This window comes from Salmo salar, chromosome 21, assembly GCF_965601325.2.
Source record: "Salmo salar chromosome 21, fSalSal1, whole genome shotgun sequence".
Classification (NCBI taxonomy): Eukaryota; Metazoa; Chordata; class Actinopteri; order Salmoniformes; family Salmonidae; genus Salmo; species Salmo salar.
In genome coordinates, this window is record NC_138311.1 from 12245217 (window position 1) to 12265000 (window position 19784).

A 19784-nucleotide genomic window follows, 5' to 3' on the forward strand; every position below is an offset into this window, starting at 1 on the left:
TGGCAGATCAGTGATTACTTTGAGAAGGAAAGGAATTTTTTAATAATTAGATGTGAACCAGACAGGGCTTTTGTAATGTCCGAGCCTATCTTTCTCTCTTCGCTGTCCAGTTTTTTTCTGTCCTGCTTCCTGGTGGCGGTACCCAGGTAATGCACCATAATGGGGTACACGTGTGGGGCCACCAGCGGCCTAATGGACTGGGGTCCTCGCAGACAGGGAGGCCTTTCTTTTTTGCCTGATTGAAACTGATGGGCCGGGGAATGGGAGGAGAGGAGCGTGGCCGCCTGACATCGCCCCTGCCGTGGCCCCTTCACAGACACACACCGTGCCTCCACGCAAATCTCCATCTCAGACTCCATTATTCAATTTGGTTTCTTTAATACTGTACCCCCACGCAAATCTCCATCTCAGACTCCATTATTCAATTTGGTTTTTCTAATGACCAATAACTGTTTGGAATTAGATTGCCAAGACCAATTCACTTCAGTATGAACAGACTTCTCCATGTGTTTAGGAGTCTCTGTTACAAGCTCCAGGTGCCAGCTGGATATTCGGAACTTACTAAGTGTCCCATAGAGACGGAGCAGAAATGAATACCGCTCATCATTCTCAGTGAGGTAAGGATTTTTAAAAAAGGGTGAAAATTCAACACTGTAGCTACATTTAGTTTTGCAACATTCTCATATGCAAGACAAGACAATAAGAGATGAACATAATACAAACACGTGATGCATGGGACAGAAGTAATAGTTGACGGCAGAAAATAAACAGTACTGCATGATACCTCATAGGATGCTTAGTAATCAGACATGGTTAAAATGTTGTCAGGTACCTCGCTCAAGGGGGAGTAATGCAGTATCAATCACTTCCCCACATTGGTGGACTTTGTGTATACCTTAAAGATTACACACCTGAGCCAGTCAGTTAAGAACAAATTCTTATTTACAATGACGGCCTACCAAAAGGCGAAAGACCTCCTGCGGGGATGGGGGCCTGGGATAAAAATGTTTTTTTTAAAATAAATACAATATAAATATAAGACAAACCACACATCACAACAAGAGAAACAACACAACACTATATAAAGAAATATAGAGAAACAACACAACACTATATAAAGAAAGACCTAAGACAACAACATAGCAAGGCAGCAACACATGACAACACAACATGGTAGCAACACAACATGGTAGCAACACAAAACATGGTACAAACATTATTGGGCACAGACAATAGCACAAAGTGCAAGAAGGTAGAGACAACAATACATTACACAAAGCAGCCACAACTGTCAGTAAGAGTGTCCATGATTGAGTCTTTGAATGAAGAGATTGAGATAAAACTGTCCAGTTCGAGTGTTTGTTGCAGCTCGTTCCAGTCGCTAGCTGCAGTGAACTGAAAAGAGGAGCGATCCAGGGATGTGTGTGCTTTAGGGACCTTTAACAGAATGACTGGCAGAATGGGTGTTGTATGTGGAGGATGAGGGCTGCAGTAGATCTCTCAAATACGGGGGAGTGAGGCCTAAGAGGGTTTTATAAATAAGCATCAACCAGTGGGTCTTGCAACGGGTATACAGAGATGACCAGTTTACAGAGGAGTATAGAGTGCAGTGATGTGTCCTATAAGGAGCATTGGAGAAAAACCTGATGGCCAAATGGTGAAGAACATCTAGCCGCTCGAGAGCACCCTTACCTGCCAATCTATAAATTATGTCTCCGTAATCTATTATGGGTAGGATGGTCATCTGATAGGATGGTCATCTGAATCAGGGTTAGTTTGGCTGCTGGGATGTCAGAGGATATATTACAATAGAGGAAACCAAGTCTAGATTTAACTTTAGCCTGCAGCTTTGATATGTGCTGAGAGAAGGACAGTGCACCGTCTAGCCATACTCCCAAGTACTTGTATGAGGTGACAACCTCAACCTCTAAACCCTCAGAGGTAGTAATCACACTTGTGGGGAGCGGGGCATTCTTCTTCCCAAACTATATGACATTTGTTTTGGAGGTGTTCAGAACAAGGTTAACCTCTTGGGGCTAGGTGGGACGCTAGCGTGCCACCTGTGGTGCACTCCATCAACAGCAGGTGCATTTCAAGAGCGGCAAATTTGAATCCAAATAAATGTCAAAATTCAAATTTTTCAAAAATACAACTATGTTACACCATTTGAAAGATAAACATCTCCTTAATCTAACCACGTTTTACGATTTCAAAAAGGTTTTACGGCGAAAGCATAAATTTAGAGTATGTTAGGACAGTACATTTACAAGAGTTGTGTGTAATGTTTTGTCAAGTCAAAGACAGGGTCACCAAAACCATAAAACCAGCTAAAATGATACACTAACCTTTTACAATCTCCATCAGATGACACTCCTAGGACATTATGTTAGACAATGCATGCATTTTTAGTTCTATCAAGTTCATATTTATATACAAAAACAGCGTTTTACTATGGCATTGATGTTGAGGAAATCGTTTCCCTCCAATAACCGGCAGTCAAGTCAGCGTCACAAATTAAATAATTAAAATTAGAAAACATTGGTAAAATATTATATTGTCATTTAAAGAATTATAGATTTACATCTTTTGAACGCAATCAACTTGCCAGATTTAAAAATAACCTTACTGGGAAATCACACTTTGCAATAATCTGAGCACTGTGCCCAGAAAAATACGCGTTGCGATACAGACTAGACGTCATGTTGGGGAGATCTAAAATCGAAAATACTATGTAAATAATCCATTACCTTTGATTCTCTTCATCAGATGTCACTTCCAGGTATCACAGGTCCATAACGAATGTAGTTTTGTTCAAAAAAGCTCATCATTTATGTCCAAAAATCTCCGTCTCGTTAGCACATGATGTAAGCCAGCCGGACTTCTCGTCATGAACGAGGGGAAAAAATATATTTCCGTTCGTTCAAACATGTCAAACGTTGTATAGCATAAATCATTAGGGCCTTTTTTAACCAGAACATGAATAATATTCAAGGTGGACGAATGCATAGCCTTTTATAACGTATTGGAACGAGGGTACCCAACATGAAGTAGCGCGCCAGGTGTCTAATGGGACATCACCGTTCCATGGCTCTTGTTCGGTCAGATCTCCCTCCAGAAGACTCAAAACACTTTGTAAAGGCTGGTGACATCTAGTGGAAGCAATAGGAAGTGCCAAAATATTCCTAAACCCCTGTGTTTTTCAATGGGATAGGTTTAAAATCAATACAACACATCAGGTATCCACTTCCTGTCAGAAAATGTCTCAGGGTTTTGCCTGCCAAATGAGTTCTGTTATACTCACAGACACCATTCAAACAGTTTTGGAAACTTTAGAGTGTTTTCTATCCATATATAATAAGTATATGCATATTCTAGTTACTGGGTAGGATTAGTAACCAGATTAAATCGGGTACATTTTTTTTATCCAGACGTGCAAATGCTGCCCCCTAGACCCAACAGGTTAAGGGTAGAGAAAGCTTGTTGGACACAAAGAAAGCTTTGCTGTAGAGCATTTATATGCAGATGATAAGTATAAAACTGTATCATCTGCATATAAATGGATGAGAGAGCTTCCTACTGCCTGAGCTATGTTGTTGATGTAAATTGAAAAGAGCGTGGGGCCTAGGTTAGAGCCTTGGGGTACTCCCTTGGTGACAGGCAGAGGCTGAGACAGCAGATTTTCTGACGTTATACACTGCACTCTTTGAGAGAGGTAGCTAGCAAACCAGCCCAAAGACCCCTCAGAGACACCAATACTCCACAAGTATGGAATGGTCTACCATATCAAAAGCTTTGCCAAGTCAATAAAAATAGCAGCTTAGAATCAAGGGCAATGTTGACCTTGAGGACCTTTAAGGTTGCAGTGACACATCCATAACCTGAGCGGAAACCAGTATGCATACCAGAAAGAATACTATAGACATCAAGAAAGCCAGTCAGTTGATTATTGACCATTTTTTCCAACACTTTTGATTAACAGGGCAAAATAGAAGGCCTATTACAGGCCTATAACAGTTAGGATCAGCTTGATCTCTCCCTTTAAATAATGGAAGAACCATGGCTGCCTTCCAAGCAATGGGAACCTCCCCAGAAAGGAGAGACAGGTTAAAAAGGTTGGAGATAGGCTTGGCGATGATAAGGGCAGCAACCTTAAAGAAGAAAGGGTCTAAACTAGAGGTCGGCCGATTAATCGGAATTGCCGATTAATTAGGGCCGATTTCATAACAATCGGTAATCTGCATTTTTGGACACCAATTATGGCCGATTACATTGCACTCCACGAGGAGACAGCGTGGCAGGCTGACTACCTGTTATGCGAGTGCAGCAAGGAGCCAAGGTAAGGTGCTAGCTAGCATTAAACTTATCTTATAAAAAACAATCAATCTTAACATAATCACTAGTTAACTACACATGGTTGATCATATTACTAGTTTATCTAGCTTGTCCTGCGTTGCATATAATCGATGCGGTGCCTGTTAATTTGTCATTGAATCACAGTTTACATCGCCAAATTGGTGATTTAACAAGCGCATTCGTGAAAAAAGCACTGTCGTTGCACCAATGTGTACCTAACCATAAACATCAATGCCTTCCTTAAAATCAATACACAAGTATATCTTTTTTAACCTGCATATTTAGTTAATATTGCCCGCTAACATGAATTTCTTTTAACTAGGGAAATTGTGTCACCTTTCTTGCGTTCTGTGCAAGCAGAGTCAGGGTATATGCAGCAGTTTGGGCCGCCTGGCTCTATGCGAACTGTGTGAAGACCATTTCTTCCTAACAAAGACCGTAATTAATTTGCCAGAATTTTACATAATTATGACATAACATTGAAGGTTGTGCAATGTAACAGCAATATTTAGACTTAGGGATGCCACCCGTTAGATAAAATACGGAATGGTTCCGTATTTCACTGAAAGAATAAATGTTTTGTTTTCGAAATGATAGTTTCCGGATTTGACCATATTAATGACCTAAGGCTTGTATTTCTGTGTGTTATTATATTATAATATAAAAATCTATGATTTGATAGAGCAGTCTGACTGAGCGGTGGTAGGCAGCAGCAGGCTCATAAGCATTCATTGAAATAGCACTTTCGTGCATTTGCCAGCAGCTCTTCGCTGTGCTTCAAGCATTGCGCTGTTTATGACTTCAAGCCTATCAACTCCCGAGATTAGGCTGGCAATACTAAAGTACCTATTAGAACATCCAATAGTCAAAGGTATATGAAATACAAAAGGTATCGAGAGAAATAGTCCTATAATAACTACAACCTAAAACTTCTTACCTGGGAATATTGAAGACTCATGTTAAAAGGAACCACCAGCTTTCATATGTTCTCATGTTCTGAGCAAGGAACTTAAACGTTAGGGTTCTTCCATGGCACATATTGCACTTTTACTTTCTACTCCAACACTTTGAGAGAAATTCTCCTTAAAGTAACTAACTTTGGCCTTCCAGATAGCCTGAGTGCACTTATTTCTCATTTGCCTGAACGAGAGCCAGTCAGCCTGAGTATGCGTGTGCCTTTCACCAAATGCAATTCTTGAGGTGGAGTAACTCTGCAAGATCACGGTTGAACCAGGGGCTGAACCTGTTTTAAATTCACATTTTCTTTATAGTTGCTTGTTTGTTAACAATTCCACACAATTCCAGATCAAGCTGATTCTATACCATTTTACAGAGGCCAGTTCATGAAGGAAGGCTTGCTCATTAAAGTTTTTTAGCAAGTGTTTATGACAAAATGATCATAGACACTTGTGATCCCTAAGGTCATTACAGAAAACACCAGACTGATACCTATCAGGATTATTTGTGAGGCTAACAGAGTAGCCTTTTCTGGGTGTTTGGAGAAAGATCTAGGGAGTCCCATTGCTTTATGACTTGGTCAGGTGGTTTAAGCATGTTCCAGTTTAGGTCACCTAGCATGACAAATTCATACTTAGTGTAAGGGGCCAGGAGAGAGTTTAGGGCAGGTAAGGTACAGGCCGGTGCTGATGGAGAACGATAGCACCCAGCAACAGTGAACAAAGAGCCATTTGAAAGTGTAATGCTTAAAACCAGGAAATTATATTTTAGGGGACAGACTTGGTGGACACAACTGAGCACTGAAGGTGATCCTTGGTAAAGATTGCCACTCACCCACCTTTGGAAGATCTGTCTTGCCGAAAAAGGTTAGAACCAGAAAGATTAACATCAGTATTCAAAACACTCTTCATTAACCACGTCTCAGTAATGACCAACACATTTGGATTGGAGCTGTGAATCCACACTGTCAATTGATCCATTTTTGGTAATAAGCTTCTAGTGTTAACGTGCAGAAAGCCCAGGCTTTTACGAGTCCAGAAATCAGTGGGGCAAATATCAGAGCACAAGTCAGAATTGGGGCTAGCAACAGTAGATGGGCCAGGGTGTACGTGCACATTTCCAGATATCATCAACATTAATACAATCAGGGCATGGCATAGGACAGGGAGAGCTCTGCAGGGCTGATTTATGACATCTGAATGTGCATTAGATGGAAACAAGATCATATTGTACAACAATTTCATCAGGTAACATGAATACAATGCCTGCGAGAGGTACTAAGTACTTAAGTAGTACTTTAAAGTATTTTTACTTAAGTTGTTTTGGGGGGTATCTGTACTTTACTTTAGCATTTATAGGTTTGTCAACATTTATTTTATTTCAATACATTCCTAAATAAAATAATGTACTTTTTACTCCATACATTTTCACTGACACCCAAAAATACTCATTACATTTTGAATGCTTAACAGGACAGGAAAATGGTTGACTTCATGCACTTATCAAGAGAACATCCCTGGTCATCCCTACTGCCTCTGATCTGATGGACTCACAAAATAAAAATGCTTTGTTTGTAAATATGTCTGCGTTGGAGTGTGCCCCTGTCAATCGGAAAAAAAAAAGATTTAAAAAAATAAAAATAAAATGGTGCCATCTGGTTTCCTTAATATGAGGAAATCATTTATACTTTTACTTTTGATATTTAAGTACATTTAAAACCAAATACTTTTATTTGGGTGACTTTCACTTTTACTTGAGTCATTTTCTATTAAGGTATCTTAACTTTTACTGAAGTATGACAATTGGGTACTTTTTCCACCACTGTGTAGGACACACGCCAACAGAGCTAATATAGGCAATTCAATAAAAACATACTATTTCTCTCCCTCTCTTTCTCCCTCCTCCCTCTCTCTTCAAGGGCACCGAGTGGTTGCCGCCGTCCCTTTCGCCTTTTCAGAGGAACCTGTAAAAATCTGTGTGACAGCTATGATTTATGATATACGCACTGTGTGCCTGTGGGGGCAGGTGTGTGTGGCTAAGGTCTGATAGTTCTCCTTAGTTCTCCACGGACCATAGCCAGAGGTATCAGAGGTCACTGTTCAGTGACCCCAGTCACACACAGGAGAGAGAGAGAGAAAGGGTGTGTGCGCCTAGGAGTGTGAGTTGGGCTGCATGACATGATGCAAGAATAAAAACACCAGAAACTCGTCACTAAAAAGTTTACAACAAAGATGAACTAAGGCATGCGCTGACAGTTGGTTAGGGGTAACGGGTCAGCTGCTGTGTGCATATGAGAATGTGCATGAGAGTGTGTATGAATGCGTGTATGAGAGTGTGTATGGCCTCATTCTCTCACATCGTATTTTGAAGTGCTGCGGGCTGACCTGCTGGTATCAGCATAGTCTCTTGCCTCTCTCTCTCCAACTATCCATTTCCATTGCTCTCCCTCTTTGCCTCCCCCCCCCCTCTCTCTTCCCATTTTCCTCGCCTCAATGCCCCTGCTGCTCGCAATGTGCACTGTACTTCATATTCAAGGCCGTGTCAGGCACTCCAGCATCCTCACGTGGGTGCGTGCATGTTTTTTTTGCATGTGTGTGCGCGTAAACATGCACTTTCTATTTGTGCAGATGCACATGTGTTTGGAATGGAGAGTGTGTGTGTGTGTGTGTGAGGGTGTAGAGAGTTGAATTTCACACCTCCTGCCTCCGTTATTACCAGGTTATGAGTTAATGTTGACGGACAGTTGGGAGCGAAGAGGGTCTTACTCTGAAAGGTCACAGACAGATAAGGCGTCTTGACAGTAGAGTAGGAACAGGAGAGAGAACGGGAGAGAGGGAGAGTCTGCAGCACGTTAAGGACAAGTGTGGGAGTGACGGGTGCAGGGTTACAGAGGTAGGGAGAGGGAGAAAAATGAAGGTGGGGGAACATAGGGAGGGAACGGAGAGAGACAGACAAAGAGTTGAGATGGGAAAAGTAAGGTGGAAAGAGAGATGGGAGCAAAGTAGAGAGGGGAGAGGGAGGGAAGAAAGGAAGACAACCAGACAAGTTAAGAATAGAGTTTCAGCATCCCCTTGTCCTCAAATTGTCACTAGTTGCTGTTAGTGTGCATATACGAATGAATGCAACACATAGCCATAGCATCATTAGCCCTAGCAGCCATACATTGCTTGTAAATGAGTTATTGTACCATCCACACACATTATGCTAGCTAGGGCTGGGAATTGCCAGGGACCTCAAGATACATATATGGTATTGCGATTCTCATGATTCTATATGTATAGCGATTCAACACTGTGATTTTATTGAGATTCCACGGTCCAAACATAATTGCTCACCATATGTCTGCTGCAGAGGGACAAGAGACATAAAAGCGCCGAAAACAAATTGGCTCCCTATTTAAAAAGAAGATGGAGAACAAGCTATGAAAGAAAAATACTGGAATTTTGGTGCAGGTACAGCCAACTAGCGTAAAAATAATATTGCGATATTGTCAAAAGGATACGATATACCGTCACAAATAATATCCTGATATGTAACTCTATCGATCCCCGCCCCCCCATCACTAATGCTGGCCCACGTCCATGGGAAATGAGGCATACTGTAGGTAGCGGCGTTGAGACCTAAGGGCCGTCCAACCCTCCTCAGAGTCACAAAAACGGCGTCCTCCCTGGCTGAACACAGCGCCGTTCCGGCAAAACGGCTTCCCCCTCAATCACTCGCTGACAACCATTAGCCTAATGCTAATCGAGGCTAATTACACACTGTTCACTCCTAGACGGCGTGACCCAGCTAATTTCTTATCATGACAGAGTGTTTACATTGTGGGGGCCCCCAGTGACGAGATTACGCTAACAAAAGGCAGAACGTCAACTTGGCGTCTTAATAAGTGCTTTGTCGTTCGGTTTTCATAAATAAATGTAAATAAGGTCTCTTTTCTGACTGTTGTTGTTGGATGCTGTTGGATGTTGTTCGATATTGCGTCTGCCAAGGCTAGAGCAGACTTTTCCTGCAGCAGCCAATTCGTTGCTGCTTTGTGGCTGTATTGAGGTAGTGGCTGTCATTTGTGATTTCCAGACAGAAAATGGCACACTTTCCTGAATGCTTTGTTAATTCGCTGTCACTGAGTGCAGTGGAAGTCTGAAACACTGTTAATCTAGCATGGAAGCCCTTTAAATCTATAATGCGTTTGCTTACTTCGATTCAAAGACTCTACTCAGATCTTTTTTTCCCCCAATCTTAATACCCTTTCAAAAGCATTCGAGGTCTCTGATAGCTAACCTCTTTGTAATTTGCTGTTGGAGTAGGTGAGGCGTTGTATAAGAACTCTCACAGAAAAAGGCTGAATCGTTTCTGGCTAACAGAACCGAATGAAACAGCCTGTTCTCCTAAGCAATGGATCCACAGAGTGGAGACACGGCATATCTCCCTCCCACTCCATCTCCAAAAGCTCATTTTGGAGATTCTGCAGGCTCCGCACAAAACCCTGGGTCCCATTTTCCATATTTCATATACGGACCATTGGAGAGGCATTGCCTTATGAGTGTCCTCCTCGCTGCAATGTATTGTGGGGGCGATACGTTGAAGCTTCCTCTGTTCGAAAATTAGCTGTTGTGTAGTGTTCCTAGACTCAATTGAAAGTAGCCATGCGACTAAGTGGTTTGCAATGGATGAGGCCATTCACACGTCTAGTATACGATCAATGACATTGAAGCACACCGATCGGCCCAAAAAAATTAGCAAAAGGCACTGTTGATGTTCAATTCAGCATCTTTGCTTATCTTTGGGAAATGTGAATGAAGCTCCCAGAAGAGTGCAAACACCTGACTGTTGCCTCCTCCATTGCTGTAAACCTCTGCTAGGCTAACTGGCTGGGTAGCTGGTCTGACAGAGCTGGCATTAGCAACTAACTGACAGGCTAACTGGTCTGACAGACAGAAAGGCTGGGAACAGCCCAGGCCACGCCATCAGTTAGCGTTAGCGTAGCGTAGCTGCTGATCACCAAGGAGACAAACACAAATGGCCTAACACACTCTGGGGACTCATCGTGGCTTCCGCTCACTGAGGGAATTATTGCCAGCTGTGATGGGGTTAGCGGAATAGCATTACCCAAATGTCACCCTTAAGCCTTCTCCTCTCCGGGGTTAGTGCAAAGTGGCGCTGTCATTTCCGGAGCGATAACGAGGAAGAGATGGAGACGGACACCAGCGAAGCTGACAGACAAAAGTCTGTCTTAAGTTTTGGTTGTTCGCGACTCGCACGGCTAAAACGCAACTTCAGCAGTGGCGGGTTTACTCGGATGAACAGGCTCGGGTTTGACAATTCGCAGTGGGAGTGGGGGGGGGGGGGGGCAGGCAGGCAGGAGTTGGGGGATATATCAAAGCAAATAGCTGACATCACTAATACCACTACTGAGAGGGAGCATCTAAAAAAATGACTACTTCCCTGGCCTGTTGGGCTAATCCCTAGAGCAGGGGAGAAGCTCAGAGTCTCAGAGGAGCAAAGTCAGTCGACTTCACTTACAGAGAGAGAAGTCTCACTCACACACAGAGGTCTATCTTACTCTCCGAGACAGAGGAGACGGCCTTATTCACAAAGAGAGGGTTCTGTATCACTCACAGGGATAGGCCTGTCTCACCCACAGAGAGATAGGCCTGTCTCACCCACAGAGAGGTCTGTCTCATTCCCAGATAGAGAGCTCGGTCTCATTCACACAGAGATTGGTCTTTCTTACTCACAGAGAGATAGGTCTGTCTAACTGCAGAGGTACGTCTTTCTCACAGAAAAGCCTCTCAGTAACAGAGCGATAAGTCTGTCTCACTCACAGAGAGTGTTGGGATTGGTTACTTGAAATGGAAAAAAAATCTCAAAATCGCATCGTTTGTTTGACTGTCGGAGGGAGCAAGGCGAGCCACGCGCGCTCTACCAAAGATAGGCTACTTACTAAATCAGGTTTGATCACTAGTTTCCCTTTTCATCTGTGGCGCTGCTTTCCTGTGCTAGTCTACAAGTGCTGTGCTATTTATGAGCTGCTTAATTAGCCATATTACAGTGGATTCTGAAATTATTCATACCCCTTGACTTATTCCACATTTTGTTGTCTTACAGCCTGAATTCAAAATGGATTAGAAAAAAAAAAATCTCACCCATCTACACACAATACCCCATAATGACAAAGTGACAACATGTTTTTATGAATTTTATCAAATTTATTGAAAATTAAATACAGAAATATCTAATTTACATAAGTAATTCACTGTAGAAGCATCTTTGGCAGCGATTACAGCTGTGAGTCTTTCTGGGTAAGTCGCTAACATGCTGACTACACCGCCGTGTTGTGAGCGTTGCAAAATAAATGTACATATGCATGTTATTCAATCATTTTATCCAAACTGTTTGCACGCGTCAACGAGCGTCTGGGTAGCCAACCCGGATGTCCTAGCCGTGTCTGAATCCTGGCTTAGGAAGGCCACCAAAAATCCTGAAATTTCCATCCCTAACTATAATATTTTCCGCCAAGATAGAACTGCCAAAGGGCGTGGAGTTGCAATCTACTGCAGAGAGAGCCTGCAGAGTTCCGTCATACTATCCAGGTCTGCCTAAACAATTCGAGCTTCTTCTTTTAAAAATCCACCTTTCCAGAAACAAGTCTCTCACTGTTGCCGATTGTTATAGACCCCCTTCAGCCCCCAGCTGTGCCCTGGATACCATATGTGAATTGATTGCCCCTCATCTATCTTCAGAGTTCAAACTGTTAGGTGACCTAAACTGGGACTTGCTTAACACCCCGACCGTCCTACAATCTAAGCTAGATGCCCTCAATCTCACACAAATTATCAAGGAACCTACCAGGTACAACCCAAAATCTGTAACCATGAGCACCCTCTTAGATATCATCCTGACCAACTTGCCCTCTAAATACACCTCCGCTGTCTTCAACCAAGATCTCAGCGATCACTGCCTCATTGCCTGCGTAAGTATTGGGTCAGCGGTCAAACGACCACCCCTCATCACTGTCAAACGCTCCCTAAAACACTACAGCGAGCAGGCCTTTTTAATCGACCTGGCCCAGGTATCCTGGAAGGATATTGACCTCATCCCGTCAGAGCCTGGTGCTCTTCAAAAGTGCTTTCCTCTCCATCTTAAATAAGCATGCCCCATTCAAATGTAGAACTAAGAACAGATATAGCCCTTGGTTCACCCCAGACTTGACTGCCCTTGACCAGCACAAAAATATTCTGTGGCGTTCTGCATTAGCATCGAATATCCCCCGCGATATGCAACTCTTCAGGGAAGTCAGGAACCAATATACTTAGGAAAGCTAAGGCTAGCTTTTTCAAACAGAAATTTGCTTCCTGTAGCACTAATTCCAAAATGTTTTGGGACACTGTAAAGTCCATGGAGAATAAGAGCACCTCCTCCCAGCTGCCTTCTGCACTGAGGATAGGAAACACTGTCACCACCGATAAATCTACGATAATCGAGAATTTCAATAAGCATCTTTCCATGTCTGGCCATGGTTTCCACCTGGCTACCCCTACCCCGGCCAACACCTCAACACCCCCTGCAGCAACTTGCCCCCCCCCCCCCCCCGCTTCTCCTACACACAAATCCAAACAGCTGATGTTCTGAAAAAGCTGCAAAATCTGGATCCCTACAAATCAGCTGGGCTAGACAATCTGGACCCTCTTTTCTAAAATTATTCCCGAAATTGTTGCAACCCCTATTACTAGCCTATTCAACCTCTCTTTCGTATCGTCTGAGATCCCCAAAGATTGACAAGCTGCGGTGGTCATCCCCCTTTTCACAGTGGGAGACACCTTAGACCCAAACTGTTATAGACCTATATCCATCCTGCCCTGCCTTTCTAAAGTCTTCGAAAGCCAAGTTAATAAACAGATCACCGACCATTTCGAATCCCACCGTACCTTCTCCACTACACAATCTGGTTTCTGAGCTGGTCATGGGTGTACCTCAGCCACGCTCAAGGTCCTAAATTATATCATAACCGCCATCGATAAAAGACAGTAGCTGTCTTCATCGACCTGGCCAAGGCTTTTGACTCTGTCAATCACAGCATTTTTATCGGCAGAGTCAACAGCCTTGGCTTCTCAAATGACTGCCTCGCCTGGTTTACTAACTACTTCTCAGATAGAGTTCAGTGTGTCAAATCAAAGGGCCTGTTGTCCGGACCTCTGGCAGTCTCTATGGGGGTGCCACACGGCTCAATTCTCGGGTCGACTCTTTTCTCTGTATATATCAATGATGTCGCTCTTGCTGCTGGTGATTCTCTGATCCACCTCTATGCAGACGACACCATTCTGTATACATCTGGCCCTTCTTAGGACACGGCTAACAAACCTCCAAACGAGCTTCAACGCCATACAACACTCCTTCCGTGGCCTCCAACTGCTTTTAAATGCTAGTAAAACTAAGTGCATGCTCTTCAACCGATTGCTGCCCGCACCCTCCCGCCTGACTAGCATCACTACTCTGGACGGTTCTGACCTAGAATATGTGGACAACTACAAATAATTAGGTGTCTGGTTAGACTGTAAACTCTACAGAATCACGTTACGCATCTCCAATCCAAAATTAAATCTAGAATCGGCTTCCTTTTTCGCAACAAAGCCTCCTTCACTCATGCCGCCAAACATACCCTCGTAAAACGGACTATCCTACCGATCCTTGACTTCGGCGTTGTCATTTACAAAATAGCCCCCAGCACTCTACTCAGCAAACTGGATGTAGTCTATCACAGTGCCATCCGTTTTATCACCAAAGCCCCATATACTACCCACCACTGCGACCTCTATGCTCTCGTTGGTTGGCCCTCACTACATATTCGTCACCAAACCCACTGGCTCCAGGTCATCTATAAGCCTTGGCTAGGTCAAGCCCCGCCTTATCTCAGCTCACCAGTTACCATAGCAACACCCACCCGTGGCACGCGCTCCAGCAGGTATATTGCACTGGTCATCCCCAAAGTCAACACCTCCTTTGGCTGCCTTTCCTTCCAGTTCTCTGCTGCCAATGACTGGAACGAATTGCAAAATTCTCTGAAGCTGGAGTCTTATATCTCCCTCTCTAACTTTTAAGCATCAGCTGTCAGAGCAGCTTACCGATCACTGTACCTGTACACAGCCAATCTGTAAATAGCACACCCGACTACCTCATCCCCATATTATTACTTACCCTCTTGCACCCCAGTATCTCTACTTGCACATCATCATCTGCACATATCACTCCAGTATTAATGCTAAATTGTAATTATTTTCACCTCTATGGCCTATTTATTGCCTACCTCCCTACTCTTCTAGATTTGCACACACTGTACATAGATCTTTCTATTTTTTTTATATTGTGTTATTGACTGTACGTTTGTTTATGTGTAACTCTGTTATTTTTGTCGCACTGCTATGCTTTATCTTGGCCAGGTTGCAGTTGTAATTGAGAACTTGTTCTCAACTGGCCTACCTGGTTAAATAAAGGTGAAATAGATAAATTAAAATTTTTAAAATTGTAGTGTAACCACTGCTAGACCAAGAGAAAACTACTACAGAATCGTTCAAAGTAATAAAAAGAAAGGTAATCGTGCAATACACACACACACACACACACACACACACACACACACACACACACACACACACACACACACACACACACACACACACACACACCACACACGCGCTCACAAACGCACATCTCACACAAACTACAAATAGAAGGTGGATACCTTGGCGCTCGCTGCGTTTCTTGCGCCTCCTCTTGAACCTCCTGCGGATGAGGCAGTAGTAGGAGCCCAGGCTCTGAGGGCCAGTGCTGAACAGGGCCATGCTGTCTGTCCTTCACGGGCTACCACACTGCTCTCCTGCCCTGGAAACGCTCCCTACTGGCCCTCTAGATTCTAGCCATGTGATGGAACACTTACTACCCTCAACCTCCCTCTCTCAGTCTCTCTTTTTTTCTTTCTTGGTTTCTGTCTCCCTCCACCTAGTTGGAGGGAAGCAGATAGAGAGTGTGTGGGAGGGAAGTGGATATTCTCAGAGGAGAGGACTGGTGCTGTTCCTCAGAGAGTTGTAGAACGTCACAAGGAGTTGGTCCTATATTTCGCTCTCGCACTCCCTCGCTCTTTCTTTTCCACTCCTTCTCTCCAGGCAGAAGAGGCAGCTTGCTCCCGCCAGCTCGGTGCTTCTATAGCGTCTCACTGACACGTCACACTGTCCCTCAACCTATCACAGGCTGCCTCTGGCTCGTTGCCTGGCCTCTACCTGTTCACACACACACACACATATCGGACAAAACACATGCGCACTAACACATGTACTGTATGTGCACACGCACACACACACACACTCTAAGCCGGATAGACTTGCGTGAGCACCAGCATACACACACACGGACAAACATGCATGCTTATAATGTAGGCTACACACACACACACACACACACACACACACACACACACACACACACACTACTGTAAACACACTCATAAACGACTAACTACAAGTGATCTCATTCCTCAAAACACACACTCATGCAGTAAAACAGCTGAGCCCAAGGTACTTGTCCTGCAATAATAACACACATTTGAGGTGAAATATCTCATACGTCACGAGATGAGTGTATAAACTCTTAACAAGCTCAAATGTAAATAAATAAGACAAGTCACAATACTGCAGCACAGTACTCTACCTCCCTCTAGTGGGCATACACCGTCACTACTCTGTTATTGCGTCACTAAAGGCATCTCAACGACGCGAAATATTAGCAGTTAGAATACAGGAGGACTTACTATAAAGACCATGTACGACACTGTCCTTGAATATGGTTGTACATGAATACAATTTTACTCTTCTATCTAAAGCCTTATTATTACCCTTCTGTCTAACTAGTGGCGTCAAACTCGATCCACGGAGGGCCTAGTGTCTGCTGGTTTCTGTTTTTCTCCTTTCAACTAAGACCTAGACTACCAGGTGAGGGGAGTTCCTTACTAATCAGTGACCTTAATTCATCATAATGTAGGTAGGATGGGGAGGAGAGAAATCCCGTAGATACTCGGCCCTCCGTGCAATGAGTTTGACACACGTGGTCTAAACCATACAAACCAGAGTCCACAAAGGAAACCACAAGGCGACATGTGCCTTTATCTTGGTGCACAACGCCCCCCAGTGGAAGACATTGGTATTGCAGGTTCGCACTCACGGTGTCGCATGGGACACCAGAGGCTTTATGGTGCAGTATAAAGAATACGACAAAACCCCAGGCAAATAACCAGAGCATCTGCAGGAGAAATGGAAGGGGAGAGAAATGGGAGGGGAGCCAGTTTTCAACCAACTTGCACTCGTCTATTTACTGATTTTCCATCAGTAGTTATGAGTAGGGCTCAGACCAATGGCCATGTGACCCGACTAGTAAAAACGGGGGGGCCCTAGATATGACGGAAACACGGTCAGTGAGGGAGGCTGACAAAGTGGAGCAGAGTGTGTGTGTGTGAGAGAGGGAGAGAGAGAGAGAGAGGGGGGGGGGGGGAGAGAGATAATTACTAGAGGGGGGGAGAGAGATAATTAGTTAAGACACCTGTTTTCCCTTTGTTGTCCGTTGTGTAGTGCTGGGCGCTCTCTGTGGTTCTTCTTCAGTGGCCTGGGAGAGAAAGGAGAGCACAGGTCAACTTACAGTATCCGTCATCACATACTGGTACCTGCTGACAGGCAAAACACACACAGGAAAACAAGAAGGATGTGAAGCACTAGTAGAATACAATGACAGAACTTTGTAGAATGAAGGTGTCCTTTGGTAAAGGGGTTATTGGTCAGTCTTTTTATACATTTTTCACAACATGAAGAGTGCCTTGGTCTTTCGTGTTCTTTGTTGTTGTTGACAACACACATCCTTGTAAACGCATGCACGCACGCGCACACAGGTATTTGTGGACATCGCACAAAACAGATAAATTCATCCCAGGACACAGAGCCCATAAGTTTCTGTCCCAGTCATCCATCACATATCATCCATCCATCCATCCATCCATCCATCTTTCCTCCCTCCCTCCCTCCCTCCCTCTCTTCCTTTCTTCCTTGTGCTCCAGAAGTTATAGGCCAGACAGTAGTTGACAGCCGGCAGGTTGAGGAAGACACACAACACACCTCGTCACATAGAGCTGACAGGTTGAGAGAAGACACACAACACACCTCGTCACATAGAGCTGACAGGTTGAGAGAAGACACACAACACACCTCGTCACGTAGAGCTGACAGCTTGAGAGAAGACACACAACACACCTCATCACATAGAGCTGACAGCTTGAGAGAAGACACACAACACACCTCGTCACGTAGAGCTGACAGCTTGAGAGAAGACACACAACACACCTCGTCACATAGAGCTGACAGCTTGAGAGAAGACACACAACACAACTCGTCACGTAGAGCTGACAGCTTGAGAGAAGACACACAACACACCTCATCACATAGAGCTGACAGCTTGAGAGAAGACACACAACACACCTCGTCACATAGAGCTGACAGCTTGAGAGAAGACACACAACACAACTCGTCACGTAGAGCTGACAGCTTGAGAGAAGACACACAACACAACTCGTCACGTAGAGCTGACAGCTTGAGAGAAGCAGGCTGAAGATAACAACAGTTAAAATCTGTCGTAAAAGTCCACTGGAGTGGATAAAATAAGTTTACATTATGTGCAGAAAAACAGCTTGGACCAGCCAAAGCAATAAAGCTTTAAACTCTCTGATTATGAGAGTGGGGAAAAGATAGAGTATCAGAGGGAGGAGAGGAAGAGAAGAAAGAGAGGAGGGGAAAAGTAGAGAGGGAGATTGACGTAGAAGAGAGAAAAAGAGAGATTGATAGAGAAATGAGCAGTGAGTAGGGATGAGCAAGTCCATCTCTTTGACCGGAGGGGTCCTTTGAGGACACCACAGCCGTCTCCATCACTGCCCACTTCAAATTCCCATGGCTGTCTGTGGTACTCTGGCTCAGACCAACAGGCATGTGTTTAGATAGCTCCTCTATAAGACAAGCATGTGCCAGTTGGCGAGAGAGCAAGAGAGAGAGAGAGATAGAGAGAGACAGAGAGAGAGAGACAGCATTTCCATCACACTACTGACAGTATTTAGGCCAAGCACAACCACAGCTGGCCAAGTGTGACCGCGAACGGTCTTGAGAGCCAAGAGGAGAAGGAAGTGGTCTTGGTTGAGAAAACGGTAAGGCGTCTCAGACTCTGAACGAAGCATGACCTTCAGATGGCTCTCCCTGTGGTTGCATAAGAGTTATAGAAAAACACAGCTTCTTTTTACAGGCTAACACTAGTCAAAGGCCAAACAACTGCTGTCACAATTTATATTTCTTAAACTCATACTGTTTACAGACAGTTAACTGAAAAAATATGGTTGAAATAAAAATGGCCATTGTGGTAGTGGTACCAATTCCTGAAGTCAGAGTTATTCCCCCAAAACCTTTGAACATGTGTTTGGACCAAATGAAAGGCCACAAATAGGACACAAACAACACAGTAGTCTAAGCCGGAGTTCCCAGGAGTTATAGTGCAAACTTTGTGTATGTAGTCGCATGGCCCTGTTTACAACTGTCAGTGTGAAACCTTTAGAGCTATTAGCCATGCTATGGGGCACTTTTCCCAGTTGGACCAATTGTGTGAGGTCCAGCCAAAGGGAGCGATATTGAGTTGGCCTTCAACATCATTTGGTTTAAATGATGCATGAACTGAAAAGTGAAAGAATAGCTTCATCTTCAATATATGGGCTATGGAAAGGCTGGGCAATATCAAGGAACTCACGGTAAGGATCAGGGGTAAGAGCTGAGAATAATAAGTCAATGAACCCATAGTCTAATACACCAGTAGGGGGTAGCATTGGTCTTCATTACCCAAAAACCAAGGTTACGTTTAATTAATCATGAGTACTGTTTCCCGTTATGGTTAAATCTAAACTTGTGTGAAAACCCCCCCCCCAACATGTTTCCAGTTTAATCTGAATAGAGCGTGAATAGAGTGTGGGAAGACTGTGTCATGCTCCAAATGAGTAGCCTAGCCTACTTAGTGACTAGTCATCCAGCAATGCTGCTTCCAGCAGGGTCAGTGTGGTCTGAGAGAGAGGGAGGGGGAGGGAGGGAGAGAGATACTTTACAGAGAGAGAGCTACATAGAGAGAGGTAGAAAGAGAGTGAGAGGTGTGTGAGTCTGGTTCACCATCATTAGCATCATCATTTAGGACAGGCCACTGAGGCAAGGGAATGGGGAGGCACCACCGCTGTGCCACAGGGCTCAGGTCAGGGCACTCACCCACTGAGGGGGCTGGGGAATAAGAGACATGGTGGTGGCGGGTACATTATAATTGGGCAAGACCCAAATAAGCCAGGCAAAAACACACAACCATCCCCACACAGCGCGAGTGACAGGGAGAGGGGGAGAGATGAGAGTGGGAGGCTAGAGACCAAA

At 44.2% G+C, this 19784-nt stretch overlaps 1 protein-coding gene across 5 annotated transcripts in view; it reads right to left on the minus strand.

Moving 5' to 3' along the window:
- Window positions 1–19784, minus strand: part of adarb1b (adenosine deaminase RNA specific B1b) — a 190697-nt gene that overhangs the window by 33711 nt on the left and 137202 nt on the right. For 2 of the 5 annotated variants that reach the window (XM_045704425.2, XM_014164287.3), the window contains exon 4: window positions 16894–16956. Coding sequence is in view for 3 of the 5 variants with exons in the window: in XM_014164286.3 (XP_014019761.1) it covers window positions 15047–15146 (100 nt within the window). In the remaining 2 variants the exon portion in view is untranslated. Of the gene's footprint in view, window positions 1–15046; window positions 15605–16893; window positions 16957–19784 lie in introns of those variants that run through there. The other 3 variants (XM_014164286.3, XM_014164284.3, XM_014164285.3) reach the window with 3 other exon arrangements.